Source organism: Acipenser ruthenus, chromosome 3, assembly GCF_902713425.1.
Source record: "Acipenser ruthenus chromosome 3, fAciRut3.2 maternal haplotype, whole genome shotgun sequence".
Classification (NCBI taxonomy): Eukaryota; Metazoa; Chordata; class Actinopteri; order Acipenseriformes; family Acipenseridae; genus Acipenser; species Acipenser ruthenus.
In genome coordinates, this window is record NC_081191.1 from 103,949,176 (window position 1) to 103,966,670 (window position 17,495).

Below are 17,495 nucleotides of genomic sequence, written 5' to 3' on the forward strand. Positions count from 1 at the left end.
CTGGCAGCAGAAATAGCAACCCAGACACAGAAACTGCAGTTCAGCACTTCCTGCACACTTTTAATAACACAAAACAAACAGGAACAAAATAATAGTTTGAACAAAGCACTACACACAAAACTCAGCACCCAAGCACAGCTATCACGGTACCTTTCGCTTTTACTCTGTTTCGCTCTCCTTCTCCTCCTCCTTCTCCTACACAACCCACCCCAAATATTCTTTTTCTGCTGATTAAAGGAAGTTTGCCAAATTTAAGGAAGCACATGCCATTTAATAGCAGATGATGAGCGCCCTTCTATAATATCATCTAGATACATCCCCATTTTCCAGTAGTCTGAATATATTGTATTATGTTTCTTTCCCTTTTTGTTTTCCTTTTCCCTCCTTCAATACACTATGTATTACTTTATTATCCACCTCTAATGCATTAAACTGATTTACTAACACCTCTCTTTGTTGTTTTAATTTACTGCATCCCAAAATAATGTTGTAGTTTCCAACCTTTGACAATCTCCCCATAATCCATCTACATGTTTCCCTATTCTAAAAAGATGCTGACTCTACGCCATATGTCCAATTCTCAATCTATTCATTTACAGTTTCTTCCGCCCTGTTCAATTCCCCTCTAAATGTTCCACTCCCTAATCTAACCTTTGACTATATCATAATAAGACCTTCCCTCAGGATTGTGTTCCCATTTGCCATGATTTTTTGTTTATTTATAGCATTTACCCCAAACATTCATTCCTTTGTTCTCTTTACAGGGTGTGACTGGGGGTTATTGACAACCAATCATTCCACACTTTTCAATCAAACAATCACACAGTTCAACTCTTACACAATCCCCACACCAATTAAACCATTACATTCACCTGTGGCTGTGGAGAGGCAGCAACAAAACACACTTTTCTTAGTGTGCAAGCCTCTGCCTGCCCACATCCTCCCCCTACTCTGCCACAGTACAATAACTTTGTAACAATATTAATTGAGTGAATTATTGTTTAATTACAAAACTATATATATATATATAAATTTATGCTTTTGGCAAAAGTCGTAGTTTTTATAGGAAGTGTTGTTGACTTATGACGGGTATTGTATGTTTACAGTAAAAAAAAAAGTGCTTCTTGATGTGGGATGTTTTGGCATAGAGACGTTAAAAGCTGCACAGTATTACATGATTAATACGAGCTTGGTTAACAAAGCATGGGAGGCAAAGACACACCAGCATTTTAAGCAACAGTGCAGTTAAACTAACCATTTTATAAGATGATTTTGCTCAATTTGGTAGGCATAACTTCAAACTTAACGTTAATGGGGACTATTATGAAAAACACTTGCTAATTTGAAATTTAAATTTGGCAAGGAATACAAAAATATCATTACCAGAATTTGTATATGATAATCCCATGTTTAAAGTAGATCTCAGCACGCTTTGTTCAAAACTATTTCCCTTAAACCGAATTGTCACAGGTCCATTCTCCTCCAGTTGCTAGTAAAAGTAATTGTACAGTTTTCTTATACCTGGGGTTTGCTGAATTACAGAGATGAGCATAGTGTTAACTTACCTAGTGTTATTAGGAAACATGACAAGATGGCAATCAGGGCACCGGGGCTGATACCAACATAAAGAGCGAAGGCTTCAACCCCACCAGAGCTACAGCTGCCATCCGGATAACAGTCGCACACTCTGATGGTAAGGGTGTTGGTACTGCTGAGCGCTGGGTCTCCATTGTCCGTAATGACAATTGGTAGGTGAAAAAAAACCTGTTCCTGCCTGCTAAACGCAATTTTTCTTGTGAGAACTCCAGCAGTGTTATCTAAAATATTAAACAGCATTAAATAAATGACACGTACATATTATACATTTACACATACAGAAATCAAAGAATAATATAACACATTAAGCCTTAGTGTTTTATCCATTTAACTGATAGATGAAGATCATTATCTAGGGACTGTACTGATGCTGCAGGCAAGGATAAAATAAACTATTTTTGATGTGTATTTCCAAATTGTAAGTTTTGTAACTCAAGTAGTACAAACTTGACTTTGAATTGAAGTTCTACCTTTATATAAACTGCCCATCTTTCTTACCTTGGTTATCTCTTACAGTGAAATTAGTGTTCATGCTGATTTTAGTTGCCAGTGTAAAATAGAAGTGATGGCCTTCCACTGGATCATCTTTATCTGTTGCACTGATTGTTTGAATTAGCTGTAAAAAAAAAAAAAACAATAATTAAAAAATGAATAAATCCTTGATAAAGACCCTACAATTCCCAGTTCACTGAACGGGGGCAATGTGTGCGAAAGGTCAGATAGGATTGTGCTTGAGAGGTTTGTATAGATTTGGCTGGCGGTCCCCTTTCATCTCGCTGAGGAGGTGAGGCCAAGCCTCCACGGTGGGGTGGGGAGCTTTGCGTGCCTTGAGAGGGAGATGCAGTTGCAGAGGTGGTGATGGGGAGGAATGGTGCGTTGAAAAGCGCTTGCTCCTGCCCACGGAACCACCACAGAGTACAACAGAACCAGCTGCAGTATATTCATATTTTGATATTATTTATTTGGTAATATTATTGTTCTTTAATCATCAATAATAGTCATTTATATTGCAAAAAAAAAAACCTACCTGTCCTGGTTTTGCAGTTTCACATACATAAGGTCTGTAGCGTTTTGAAAATTCTGGTGCATTGTCATTAATGTCTAGAACTCGTATAAATACTGGTACTCTGGATATAAACCCATTCTTTTCTGTAAAAAAAAAATATATATATATATTTTTATATTTTTTACAAAAACATTATACTATAAACTGCATTATTATAGGTTTTATTTTAAAGTAAGCCCCAATTTAATTAAACAATCCACATATTCCCTCTATCTACTTTATACTCAGCATAGGTGAAGTCAAACCAGCATAATGCTTCATTGGTTTACTTTGACTCTATAGCCTTTGAGAAACCGTAAGGATATAATTTTCCGTGTACAGTATATTAGCATTGTCAGTTCAAAATAACTATTTGTATCAGTGAGGGAATGTTCACTTTTGATACAAATTTCAGTTTATACTTACTTTCTTCAGATGCTGAAACAGTTAAATTGTGCCAAGATGCTGTCTCTCGGTCCAAAGGTTTTGCAATCATGATTGTTCCATTGTGTGCAGCTATTTTAAACATTCTTTTTAAATCAGTGTTTTGATCGATATGATACCTGTAGGTTTGACAGCAAAGGATACTATTTATTATTTCAAAATATATCTTACATTTTAGTGTTTTGCAAATTAATTGTATAGAATAATCACAATAATTGTACAGAATAATCACAAAGTTTTCTCATCATAATCATACAATATAATTATATTGCTGAAATTATAAACATGTTATATTTATGCTAGAATAATTCATATTTACAGGTATGGTATATAAAGTTTATGCAGTAATATAAACACACATATTTGATTATTAAACAGCTTAGAATGTAATATACTGATATAAATATCCCTTTAATTGTGGCCCCATATTATATGTTTAAAATGCTCTTTATTTTAATTTCTAGATTTTTTTATTTTCTTGAATTTTTCAGTACAACATCTCGCTGGGCTTACCCACGCACAGGATTTAGGGTGTGTGTTTAATCTTGTGTGGCACTTGCCAGCTCTAGCCTTTAGACATTTAAGCACTTTGTATTGTGTGCCAGTGCGAGTAATGTATTTGGAGACAATTGTGTCAAACAAGCAGCTTAATAATAAAGGTTAAGAAACATTTAGAAATTAGAAACTGACAAACTAACACAGTAACTAGTTGAATGAACTAAGTTGCAAGGCATCTAGAGAGCACTAAGGGCCTCATTTACAAAAGGGCACTAAACATTATGGTGCAACATAATTGCAATTAGTGTGCAGCACGGTCATGATTTCCATATTTACTATTGTAATTGTTTTAATTATCGTGTGGCATAGTGGGCATATTATGGCACACACTGATTTTATTGTGCCACACTATGGTAATCAGAATGAATATGTGATTTGTATGGTAATGCATGATGATGTATTTAAATGAGGCACCTTGCTCTGAATAATGAGATGAGCTTTATTCACACCGTATTTACTAAAGGGTGATAACTGTAGTGTGTACCTTAAAGTGAGCGATAATTAGTTTGTTTGGAATCCAGGCTTTAACCACTGATAGGAGCACTATTTAAACCTAGGGCTGGAATGTATCTGGCATCATGGAGGCATTCCATTAACGTTTTCAATTTTCAGTGAAAATTACCTGTAAATGTTATATTAAGCGTGAATAAATGTGAATGAATGTTGTAATTTCTTAGAATTTTTTTTTACAGTTCATTACATTGGTACAAATAATAGAGTGGTAAAATTAAAACATTGGACCAAAGGTATTATAATTTAAAACAACTTCCTCCACTAGAATGTCTAACTCCTCTGCGTGCAGTTTTAGTTTGCATTGCCTCTGCCTGTCCCCTGAGGGGGGCTGTGTCTGTTGATCGCTCATTTTCAGTCACCTCCACCTTTCACAATAAGCCACTGACCAAAAATTACACCTGGACTGTTGGGGCTTTTTATATCACAGTGGTTACGGGCAAGTCTTGTACATTATCGTACACATTAAATTATCGCTCACAATATATGTAGTGTGCACACTATAGCATGTAAATTAGCCAAATAGTGTGCATGTAAATTAATGTGTTCTCTGTTAGTAAATGGGACAGTAAATTTAGATTTATGGTGCACGTTAGGCTCACTACTTGATATGCATGTCACAGCTACATTTAGTGCCCTTTCATAAACGAGGCCCTCGGGCTCTAATGGAGTCTAAAAGGAAACACGTCTATTCCCTTAAGGCAAATATTTCACAAAGCAATATGAAGGATATTGACCTGAAGCTCACTGAGATGAGCATCAGATAGAAATATATAAGAATGGCCTCAATGAGAATAAAAAGAAAGATACCTAATGGGATTATTTGCTACATCTTGGTCTCTTGCTGTGACTGCACCAACAAATGTTCCGGTGCTTGAGTTTTCAAGTATCTCCAACAAATACTCAAGAGCAGTGAAAACTGGAGGCTCGTCAACATCTTCTACAGTGATCTTTATATCAGTCAAGTCTTTGAATTGGTTAAGATTGACAATCCGAGGATCAATGTGTTTGTTGATGGCGACTGCTCTAATGCTGAACCGTCTTTTACTCTCATAATCCAAGTGCTGTAAAAGAGTGAAAAGCAGATTTGTATTAAAATGCATGCTGTGTTTCCAGACGTGCAATAAATCATTAGTTGAATCAGATTTCTTAAAAGATATCAAAAAGCAATACCACAATTTTCAGACTATTATGCGTGCCCTTTTAAAAAATGTAGAAGCATTGTATATATACTGTAGGATGAACTCATATGCAGTACAAGGCATGCAGTGTACTTCAGCAAAGTTTACTCCGAGAACATTAATCCATTTGTTTTACAGTTGTCAGTAAAAGCTGAAGTAACACCCAAACCTTTATTTGTGTTGAAAAAACACAACTAAAACCAAAATATTTTATATTGGGATTGTCTGAGTTTATATCACATGTAGAGTTTCTGCATAATTGATACATTGATAATATAGTACAGTAGTCAGACATGTTGGCAGACAGATAGGTTGTTTGGTTTAAAAAACAAAATCGCACAAACAAACATTTATAGTGCTCAATTTATTTAAAATATATGAATCATTGGGCTGAAAAAATTGTGTGTTCTACTGCCTACATTTTTTTTCTTTTGACATGTCAGACTTTCTTTGCAAAAGCAACTCGACAAATTCAGAATCTTGCATTCCTAACCACTCGAGTCCATCAGTGTTTCTGAAAGATTCTTGCCCTTTTCCAACCTCTCAAGCACAGTTAGTTTAAACTCTGTAGAGTACGTGCCCTCCTTTAATCATGTACTTCATTTTAGTAATTAGTGTATCTAGCGGTACACTTAATTAGATATTATTGGGAGATATACGTTGTGTCTGGCATATCCGAATGTGCAGCATATCGGTGTCTGTATTAGCGAGGGACTCCTGTATACGTAAACACAGTTTAAAGTACGATTGATCCTACATATTGTAGCAACCTCGGTTAACCCAGGCAGGCGCATCACACAGGGCGAGGCAATCCACACACAGGCAGAGGGCAGGCACGAACCTAGGACCTCTCACACTAAAGTATAGCGCTGATACCACTGTACAAAAGAGCCGGCTCCTTTGCACAGAGCGTATATCGGGCTTATGTCTTCGTGTGTGATTACGTCACCTACCAGCCCTGCTGCTGTCTCCCCCCGTGCACACTACACTCTCCCCTGCCAGCCTCAAGTCCGTCCCGGACTTGCTCACCAGGCTACAGTCCGATGAGTGCGTGCCGGGGTACCTGCGTCCACTTCTGACACCAATGTAGCGATCTCAGTTAACGCAGGCAGGCGCATCACACAGGGCGAGGCAATCCACACGCAGGCGGAGGGTGGGCGAGAACCTGGAACTGGCTCTTTTGTACAGTGGTATCGGCGCTATGCTTTAATGCAAGGGTCCTGGGTTCGCGCCCGCCCTCCATCTGTGTGTGTATTGTCAGCTGACAGCAAAGAAAGAGATCTGAGGAAGAGAGTTATGGAGACAGGGCAGCAAACTTTACAAAACTAAATCTGGGTCAGACTGCAATACTTGGTATCAGTAGGCACTGTAACATTTGTTCAAGTTTATCTTTGTTATGAAAAGATTTGAGATGTGTAAATATATATTGTTGTGCTCTCATTAAAGTTATTTATATCCAAAATAACAACATTTTAATGACCTACTCCATGTTCATGTGAATGTCAAGATGATCTGTCCGTACTGCAGTTTGTGTTAAAATGTAAATACTTTATATTAATACAATAATCCAGTATTTTACGACAATCACCAACGTTTCTTTTTTTTAATTTATTTATTGCACCTTTGTAATAGTGGCTTGATGCATGAATCTGTTAACTGCATATTCCATATTGGTGTACCGTAATAACTGATGATAACTAATACAGAGAATTTTTTTTTTTTTTTGAGTGGAAAAAGAAAAAAATAATGTTTTTTACTTATAAACCAGTTTTTAAAGTTAACAATATTATTTTTCATTACAATTCAATAAAACACAACTCTTAATCCAATGCACACAAAAAATGGAAAAAAAATATATAAGCCTGTAGATTTACTGTTTTTTGTTGTTTGCTGCTTCTGCAGTGTACATAAGTTCAATGAAATCAACCTAATTACATATTTTTTTTAAACGGTAAAAACTCTAATCAGAAAATAATAAAACGATTTTCACAGGGTCCTAACCGTTAATGTTAATTTGTGATGTTAAAGCTGAAAATCATGTTAGAAATCACATTAAAAATCCACATTTCTATAATGCTAATAATACTGAATACGGAAGAAAAAAAAAATAGTACTTTGTTTAAATGTCCAATGTTATTGCAAATGTTATCCCTTTACAAGAGATTGCTGATGGACGTAGTAAAAAAAAAAAAAAGATACATTATACACTGCAGCAGGTGGTGCTGTATCTGTTTAGGAATGCAGACTGTATCTGACCTTTTTTGGAAAACAATATTTCCAATTTAAGATTGTGTGTTTTACTGGGAAAATAATTATATAGCAATTTTTAACAGTTCTTTCAAAATAAACCAAATAAATTCCTAATTAAATGGATTTTGTCTGTTTCTTTTTTACTTCAACTTATTGGTATTTTTTTTTTGCCAGGTTCATTAATGTGAGTAAGAGCATCACGGGGTGCCTGGAGTCTTCACTTCAGTGTACAGGTTGCACAACTGATTAAAGATGACCTGGTGATAATTGCTTCTTTGTGCATTCTTTGTTAGATCAAAACTGTATTAATGACATATGTTGCTAATAAGTTCTTAAGTAATGTAAAATAAACCTTTACTTCAGAATAGGGGCTGCAAAACTCTTTACTAGAGGCCAACATCCTCCTAATAAGCCCTTTATTGGAAACAAAGTCCACCTCTGGGATAGAGTGTTATCCATGCATGGTCCACTTTGTTTTGCTGGTTTAGGACCACAGTATTAATCATATAAAAGCAGCTAGTAGGACCTAGTATGGCCAAGAGCAGTCTTCACTTCAATGTAAGGCATGCAAATCCTTTGTTAATGTCCAGTAACCTGTTAGTAAGGCATATTTGAGAATAAGCATAATAAGTACCTAATTAATTAGTCTAATTAGTCACAAATATGTACATAATAAATGCCTAATATGTAGTGCTTAAAATAAAGTGTTACCAAGAGGGGTTATATTAAATTGCTCAGTTATGCGCACAATGCGTGGGTTGTGTGCAATACATAGGTTATGCATTATAGTCTGAAAATGATGGTACATTATTGTATTAGTATAAAGCATTGTATCTTAGCAAGCGGTTTAGTGAAGTACAGTACAGACATTAAACATACAATCACTTCCAATCATAGGGTTTTATACTACATACATGTCGTTTTAGAGCAGATATTCTATTTAGTTATTTCAGGATACACAAATATTTAAAATAAGTCATACTATTGCTTGTACTAATAAGGTATATCAGTAAGAAATATGTGGTAGAAACAAATGTGGCATTGTTTTCATCTACTAGGGGTGTTGAAGGGGAAGAGGTTAATGGATACTCTGATGTACCAGATTTACTTGAAGAAACAGAAAAAAGGGAATCCAACAAGAATAACGCATTAGTTAAGATAACTCTGATATTTCACTGCCATACTAAAGTTCCAGGTTTAATAATATGAGCATTAATGTGTTTCAAACAAGTTACGTGGATGTTTTTAATCCACTACATCATTTAACAATACTATAATAATAATAATTTTAAAAATGGTGGTTTCTCTCACCTTATTTAGTATAAGTATCCCTTCCTGAGTGTCAGGGTCAGTCGTAATGTCAAACACATCTGAACTGTCTATTTCCTCAATGGTGTAATTCATTTCTGCGTTCTCTCCTATATCACTGTCATCAGCCATGATCCGACCAATCACTGTACCAATCGCTGCAGACTCAGGAACTGAAAAGTGGTATAGCTCTGCAAACACATATGCAGTATTCAATTGTAACTCTAGAAAGTTTTACAGGACAAATACCAGCCTCGCTTTAAATTACTGATACAGAAGATATTTATAATGAAGGCAGCTCTCGCTGCTGTACTCCTCGCGGTGGAGGTGGCGGAGGCAGAGGCAGCTCTCGCTGCTGTGCTCCTCGCGGTGGAGGTGGCGGAGGCAGAGGCAGCTCTCGCTGCTGTGCTCCTCGCGGTGGAGGTGGTGGAGGCAGAGGCAGCTCTCGCTGCTGTGCTCCTCGCGGTGGAGGTGGCGGAGGCAGAGGCAGCTCCCGCTGCTCTGCTCCTGCTGGTGGAAGCGGTGGAGGTGGCGGAGGCAGAGGCAGCAGGTAGTTTTTCTCCAACTAGCTTTTACTACATGCTGGCACCTGCTTATTTATTTATTCTCTTCAACACTTGATAACCACAAAGCAGCAGGTACCTGGTACAGTTATCTTCAATCATTTGCAAGTAAATAATGAATAAATACATCACTAACATGAGTCTGAAAGTATACCAAATGTATTACCACAGTTGTGTTTTTTCTGTACCACAGTACCATTTTTGCTTTTGGTGATTCAACAAATATGTTCTACTCACTCTGTTGGAATTTTGGACCGTTGTCATTGATATCAGCCAAGTTGACCGTCACAGTTGTTGTTGCAGAGAACCCTCCCTGCTGTCCTACCATATCTTTCACCTGTATGATCACCAAATGTTGCTCCTTTGCCTCTCTGTCCATATCAGGTAAGGAAGTAAAAATAATACCTAGAAAAGTCAAAAAATGCATATGCATTCATTCACTGTCCAGAACTTTTCTAGTTTTTGATGCATAACATTGTGTAAACACGTGGGACAACTAGTAATATAAAATAACAAGCAATGTATGGAATGTGCTTAACTTGACGTGAATGTAGCGTTGCATTGCCTTAGCAATGTTTGTTGTAATTTAGGAGTAAACAAATAGATATTTTGTATTGCAGTAGACTCATTTGCAGTTCATTTGATTATTCATTTAAAGGAAGAGACTTGAGAAATATATATTGTACCCATTATTTAATACATTGCCTATATTACCCAGAACTTCAGTGACTGCATGTAAAAATGGTCAAACAATCTGGCATCTAAGGTTCAAATTAATATAATTCGTAATGAATGGCCATAATGACCACAACACACATGTTTTAAAAACCTTTAGAAAATGCATAAATCATTGTTGTACAAAACACCTACCAGTATATATAACCTTGCCACGTATTATAGTAGAAAGCTTATGTAACAGGGCAGAGCCTGGGCGCAGACCAGCTACCCTGTGCATCACAACAGCGTCTAAACCACAATGCAAAAGAGTCAGCCTTGTTTGCATCTGTGGTTTTAGAGCCTTTAACCTTATCTCACTGCAGAGGACTGGACAGAATCCGTAACAGCAGTGTATCACACAACACTGCTTGTTACACTCTTCCTCCCTTTAACCTCAGCAATAGGCTGCAGCTAATCTATCAGATCAGGGTCATGGCACCAGTGTAACAGGGTGTAGACTGGGCACGAACCGGTGACCCTGCACACCACAAGCAAGCATCTTAACCACAAGGCAAAAGAGCTGGGCTCATTTGCATCTGTGGTTTTAGAGCAGTGGTTCTCAATCTGTGGTCCGCCGGCTCCCTTCAGATGGTCCGTGAAAAGTTTACATAATTTTGGAAAGAAAGCAGCAGTATAGTTTATAGATCCCATTGCAAACCCAAAATTAGAGACCTTAAAAACTCAGCTACAGAAGCAGGAAGAAAATGGATACATGGAGAATATCTCCAAGTTAAAAAAAGGTCTAAACTCTCTGTCATTCTTTACTAGGGAGCTTTCATGTATTGCGCTCACATACACTCAACACAGCAGCTTGTAAAGTAAGGGATAACACACAACAGGGCGTGCTGAGTGTCTTCAACTAAACAAAGCCGTATGTTAATGCAACAAAACGCACAAACTCTGGAGTGTGTTATCCCGCTTATAAATATCATTCCACTTTGGAGAAAAAATAGTCCCTCATACAAGGTTCTATTTGTTGTAAACATTAAACTGGAGGTTTTCAATGTTTCCATGTATTGTAGTTAATTAAATTGAATGAAGCTTCCATGCTTGTCTCAGTCGCTCCGTAAACAGAGCTGACAAATTACCAATTGTGTATTTTTGTTGATAATGAAAAGATATAGAAAAGGAGGCAAAGACAAAGTTCACTGTCTACGCATTACAAAAATATATTATTGGGATTTCTAAATGCTTGGTCACTAACAGGCTATCATTGCAGTTTATGTCAGCACTGTTTACAGAGCAATTGAGACCAGCACAGAGGCTGACAACAAAATTGAGCCGAATTACGCACTGAAGCATAAAATCTTTGTGTTATGAAAAATAAATCTGTGTTATGAAAAGTAAACTAGAAACGTTCTTTAGAACCTCAATTTTAAAATAACTTTGCTCACAGTAACAGGCCCACCCGTCGCATTAAAACAAGGAAAGGTAAGTCTACGGTTATTCTTAATATTAAAGCTATACTGTTTATTGTGTGGTCTGCCGAGATAAAAAAAAAATAATCAGATGGTTGCGAACAAAAAAGTTTGAGAACCACATCCCATCTCAGGAAGGTTACCTGACTAATCATTAGAAGTTCAAGGTAAATCTAGATTTGAAAGTGTTGATTTTAAGAAAATAATGAAGGCTCTGCCATGTGGTAGTTGACCTTGACTTTGGTTAACTCCCTCACCTTCAGCTTGGGACACATTACCCCAGTCAACTACCACACGGTAGAGCCTTCATTAATGGGCACTATCGTTTAAATAGTGTGTCTTTCAGATTTGTTGGTTTCTCTGATTGATCTCATTATACTTATCTGATACTTTACTATGTACTGTACACCCCCCCACCCCCCCCATCCTAATAATACCAAAAATAGCTAGTAAATAAATTATAATAAATAAATACATCTTGAAGATTTGCAATCTATTCAATGCGGTCGCCACTTCAACTGTGTATGTTAATCACTGAGTGATTCTAAAACCTGTCTTCTCTTGTACAAGGTGTGAGCACCTGTTTTGAGTGAAAGGTGTATGTGGCAGAGATAGAAACCTTAATTTATTTGCGGTTTTTCCAGTGATGATGGGAATGAGAATGTATATTGGGAGCCCAGCTATCAAGATTATACAAGCGAGACGATCTTTGGGATACAAATTGAACATTTGTGAAACTGCAACACATATTGTAATTACTGTAATGTGTTTTAAAGCATATAAAACCAATAGAACATATTATTAGCAGATCTGTGTAAGGCCTGTGTGAAGAAGTTCATTGCACTGAAGGTCAGGCCGACCAGCTGAAAGTTCCAAATCTCCCTTATCAGGCAAAAGCATCTTTTTTAATTAGACTCAGAGCCTGAAAACATTCTGATCCAGCGAAAGCAGAATGGCAAACTCTATGGAACAGAGTCAATACGCCAGAAGCAATCAAACTAGGTTTGATTATAGTAAGAAAAAACACAAGTATTTAAATAAATAAGAAACCTAATATAATAACATTAAGTAAATGTGTGAGCAGTCCTATGTTTTAATATTCAAGGTTGCATTTGCTGCCAAGCAGGTGTCTAATCAAAAATTAACCTCTTGCCTTCTGTGTATATCAATGAAGTAAAATAAAATTACAATAAGAGATTGCTATATTGAAGTATCTGAATCAGAAATACATGTTATAAAATAATTTAAACTTTTATACAAGTAAAATAATTATTGTTGAAAGAACATATTAAAAGTTTATTATAACAGAAGAGCTGATCTGCTTGACATATGATGTGTGTGTGTGTATATATATATTCTTTTGAAAAGTCCAGTATAACAGTAAAAAATAAGTATTATAGAGTCTGTGTAATTCTGTGTAAAGAGAGCGCACTGGCTTGAGATCACACTGACCAATGAGCTGAGGTTTCCCTTATTTAAGAGCTGCTGCTGCAGAAGCCTTTAACCTTGGCAGAAGCAGGCATCGCATTTAATTAGCTTGAAAATTGAGCCATCATTTTTAAAGAATTAAACACAGAGGGTAGCTATTGCAATTTAGCAAAAACAAAAAAGTAACCCTTTTTTAGACAGTTCCTGTGCTAACTGTAAATATATTCTCACCTTGGTAAATTCTACGTGCATTCTTTGTAAAGTACCCAGGAGTTGATAGCTGCTAGGTCCAACACATTGTAAAACACCTGAACAGGCCACCGTCGGGAGCCAGCTTTCACTGAATACTTCTGTGCCATCTGATCCAAAACATCAACTCCATATATTGTTGTGCTGTAAAACTCCACGGTCTCTGGTATTTATTTTCACTAGTCCTGATGCTAACTGACTGACCAAAACTAATCTAATTACAGTAAACACATTGCGGACTGGTAAATAAAAATAATAAAGTAGAATACCGTTCTGTATAATCACAATCAAAATTGTTTTCTGTGTGGCCGTCAATGTGACTGCTCCCGGGGCTTTTACATATAATGTAACATATCTCCTTTATTTCTGCACTCCCGTGTTTCATGTGTTACACGACTGGAGAAAATTACATTTTAAAACCAAAAAGCATTTAAATGAATCAATTCAAGAATTAGTTCAGTTTCTGTCTTCAGCTATACAAAAAGTCTTGTGGACATTACAATATCAATTAAACTAAAGAATATAAATAAACAGAATGAGGCACCCTGGATTTTAAAAATTGTTCCTGAACACTTTTGTAGCGCCGGCATCTACATTTTCTACATAAAGAATATAAATGTTTCATTTATATAAAGGTTTTTCTACAATAAAAAACAGAGGAACTTAAGTTTAAGTTTGAAATAAGAGAATATAGTGCAGACTGTATTTAATGACTTTATGATTTCCATTACACGAGAGTAGATGTTAAAACTTCATGCTGATTTGAACTCGGCTCTCGCCAAGATAAGCACCAACTAAGACGTAGCTTTACAGTAAACTAATGTGATCCATATGTGTCTCCATCCATTTACGTTTCCTTCCATATGATGATGTAGATATCCTTCTGTCTGGTGTTAATGGCTGAAGTGTAATGCTGGCTCCAGGGAACAGCTTATTTTGCCTCCCTGGCGCATCAGCACACACAACGGCTGCGATGCTGGCTCCGGGGATCAACCACAGTGCGGCCTCCCCAGCGCATCAGCATGACAACCGTCTGGATTGAGCTAAGTAGGGTACATCTCTGGGGTTTTCAAGTGGGCACCTTCCATCCTCAGTGTTTCGTCGACTAGCCCACGACACCTCAAGAGGCCTCGACGGTGATTCTGGCGTCCCAGCATCACCCCCCTCCGTCCCCCACTCAACTCAGCCCAGCTTACTTACCTGTACATCAGCGTTTCTTTCTTTCTATTGTGCTTGAGATCCCCAGCCAGAATCTTTCCGTCTCAACCACAGCCAGTTGCTGCTCCTCTCTGCTGCTTCAGATAAGTTCTTCACTGTGCGACGCAACTCTTGGCCACTGAATCCGACGTCTCTGAGAAACCGGGTTGTAGAGTGTGCCACAAATCCTCGACAACCCAATTCCACTGGGTAAACCCGAACTCTCCATCCTCGCTGTTCCGCTTCAGTGGCTAGTTGAGCATACCGCAGTTTCTTCCTCTAACACGCCTCATCTACAGCATCCTCCCATGGCACTGTTAACTCTACCAGGTGAACAAGGCGTGCTGATCCAGACCACAAGACAATATCTGGTCGAAGGTTAGTGGTGGCAATCTCAGGTGGAAAAATAAGCCGTTGACCAACATCTGCCAGCATTTTCCAGTCTCTAGCAGCTTCCACTTGTCCTGGGCGAGGATTGGTTTTAACTGCTTTTCTTGGTGGTTGCTCTCCTGGGCGGAGGAATGTTGTCTTTTGTGTGTAATGTTTTGATGGAACAGGTGACAACTTATTGGTCATGTTACGCTTGTCTTCCAATGCTAAGGCCAAACATCGCAGCACCTGGTCATGGCGCCAAGTAAACCATCCTTGGCTAAGAGCCACCTTACATCCTGTCAAAATGTGCCTTAATGTTGCAGGTGATGAACACAAAGGACATGAGGGATCCTCTCCTACCCAGAGGTTTAGGTTCTGTGGTGATGGGAGAACATCATATGTTGACCTGATGAGGAAAGTGATCCTGCTCTGTTCCATTGACCATAGGTCTTGCCAGCCAATCTTGCGTTGTTCCACACTCGCCCATCTCATCCATTCTCCCTGCTTGGCCTGGGAAATGGCCTTTATACACCTCATCCACTGGCACTGAACCATATGCATTAGCCAAATCCAGGAATGTCACATGGAGCTCCTTCCTCTCCTTTTTAGCTGATTGAATTTGTTGCCAGATCACATTGATGTGTTCTAAGCAACCTGGGGAACCTGGAATGCCCGCTTTTTGTATTGAAGTGTCAATGAAGCAGTTCTTTAATAGGTAAGCTGACAATCTCTGAGCAATAATGCTGAAGAAAATCTTGCCTTCTACGTTTAATAGGGAAATGGGACGAAACTGACTGATGCTTGTAGAATCTTATTCTTTAGGTATAAAGACTCCACCTGCTCGGCGCCATGCTCTTGGTACAACCTGTTTTTCCCATGCCACTTTCATCAATTTCCACAGAATTCGTAGAACTCCTGAAGCACTCTTGTACACTCTGTACGGAACTCCATTAGGCCCTGGAGATGATGAAGCCCATGCTTTTTTCACAGCTTGCTCTATTTCTTTCCACTCAGGTGCACAGTCCTCCATTTGGTATTCTGGTGGATTGATAGGTGGGATGTCTGACGGAATTGACAAAGGCTCCTGCCTACATACTCTGTATGTGTTTCCTCCAAATATCTCTCCAGCTCAACCTCAGATGCTTTTAGTGTGCCATTCTTCTCACTGGTGAATAACTTCTTTACAAATTTGAATGGGTCTTTATAAAAGTTAGCTCTCGCACACTCCTTCTTTTTGTAGCGTTTCCGTAGGCGCTCAGCTCTGCGCAATGTTGCAAGCTTATCTTTTATGACCCTTTGTAAGAGATTGAGTCCCTCCTTCTGACTTTGTTCTTAGTATACAGTGAACCGATTGATGGAAAATAACTAATTTTCTGACCTCGTTCTTACCTGTCTGAAGTAAGAGCGGTGCTGGGCATGAAAAAATAGGATCAGCCATTTTGAATCCAAGGCCTTTCTATAATGAGCAAAATTAACTTCCGAAATACCTTTTGGTTCCAGAATTATTATTATTATTATTATTTGTTTATTTAGCAGACGCCTTTATCCAAGGTGACTTACAGAGACTAGGGTGTGTGAACTATGCATCAGCTGCAGAGTCACTTACAATTACGTCTCACCCGAAAGACGGAGCACAAGGAGGTTAAGTGACTTGCTCAGGGTCACACAACGAGTCAGTGGCTGAGGTGGGATTTGAACCGGGGACCTCCTGGTTACAAGCTCTTTTCTTTAACCACTGGACCCACATAGCCTCCTATAGAATAGTTGGAACATGAGTTTTGTGCACCCCTGTAGTAATCACCGGTCATTTCAAGTGAAGGCACAATAATTTAGCAATATTAAAGTTCAACATAAAATATATTTTTGTATTAAAATAAGAAAAAAAGTGGATTTAATAAATTATTTTCAAGAGGCAATGTTTTTCTTTGCAAGTTAAAATTTAATTCTCAACCAATTGGATGCTGCAGAGAAATATGACCTCCAAGGAATAACATAGACTGCATGTCTCCTGTACAATGGTACAGCAATATTGCCTCAGATGACTTGGCTACTTTAAAATGAATTTAAAATGTAATAATGTGCATGTGACAGGATGGTCAAGTGGAGACGTCAGGCCAGAAGCAGGGAGGAAACCAAACAAGTACTGCAGCGCAAAAACACGCTGCAGCGCCATTTATTTTTAACAAACAAAAATAAATAAAATATTTTAACCAAAAAACACTGCTCACCGAGCAAAATAAAAAGATAAACAGAAACAAATCACAAACACAAAACCCAGGTCAAGCTGAGCAAATTACTTTCACTGATCCTGTATATATTTTAATTTTACCTTAAAACTTCTCTCTTGCTCCGCCGTCATATTTATAAATAAATAAAACATAATAATAATAATAATAATAATAATAATAATAATAATAATAATAATAATAATAATAATAATAATACAAAACAAATACAAAATAATAAATTGCACAGGGGCGGAAGGGTACCCCGTTCTATAAATAAATAAATACATGTGCAAGGCTCCTCGCCGTGTTACAGTGCATAATAAAATCTATTTTTTTTTTACTTTGTAGGGGTGTTTTAAATGTTATATGGTGCTGAATGTAATAAAAGGAGAAAATATAGAATAGTCATGAAGTTATACAATAGGCAAAAA

At 37.6% G+C, this 17,495-nt stretch overlaps 1 protein-coding gene across 8 annotated transcripts in view; it reads right to left on the reverse strand.

Moving 5' to 3' along the window:
- Positions 1–17,495, reverse strand: part of LOC117394606 (cadherin-7-like) — a 41,431-nt gene that overhangs the window by 5,205 nt on the left and 18,731 nt on the right. For all 8 annotated transcript variants that reach the window (XM_059020396.1, XM_033992941.3, XM_033992943.3 and 5 more), the window contains 7 exons: positions 9,693–9,860; positions 8,896–9,083; positions 4,964–5,217; positions 3,068–3,204; positions 2,624–2,745; positions 2,095–2,212; positions 1,566–1,817 (listed from right to left, as the gene is read on the reverse strand). In XM_059020396.1, the coding sequence (XP_058876379.1) occupies positions 1,566–1,817; positions 2,095–2,212; positions 2,624–2,745; positions 3,068–3,204; positions 4,964–5,217; positions 8,896–9,083; positions 9,693–9,860 (1,239 nt within the window). The remainder of the gene's footprint in view (positions 1–1,565; positions 1,818–2,094; positions 2,213–2,623; positions 2,746–3,067; positions 3,205–4,963; positions 5,218–8,895; positions 9,084–9,692; positions 9,861–17,495) is intronic.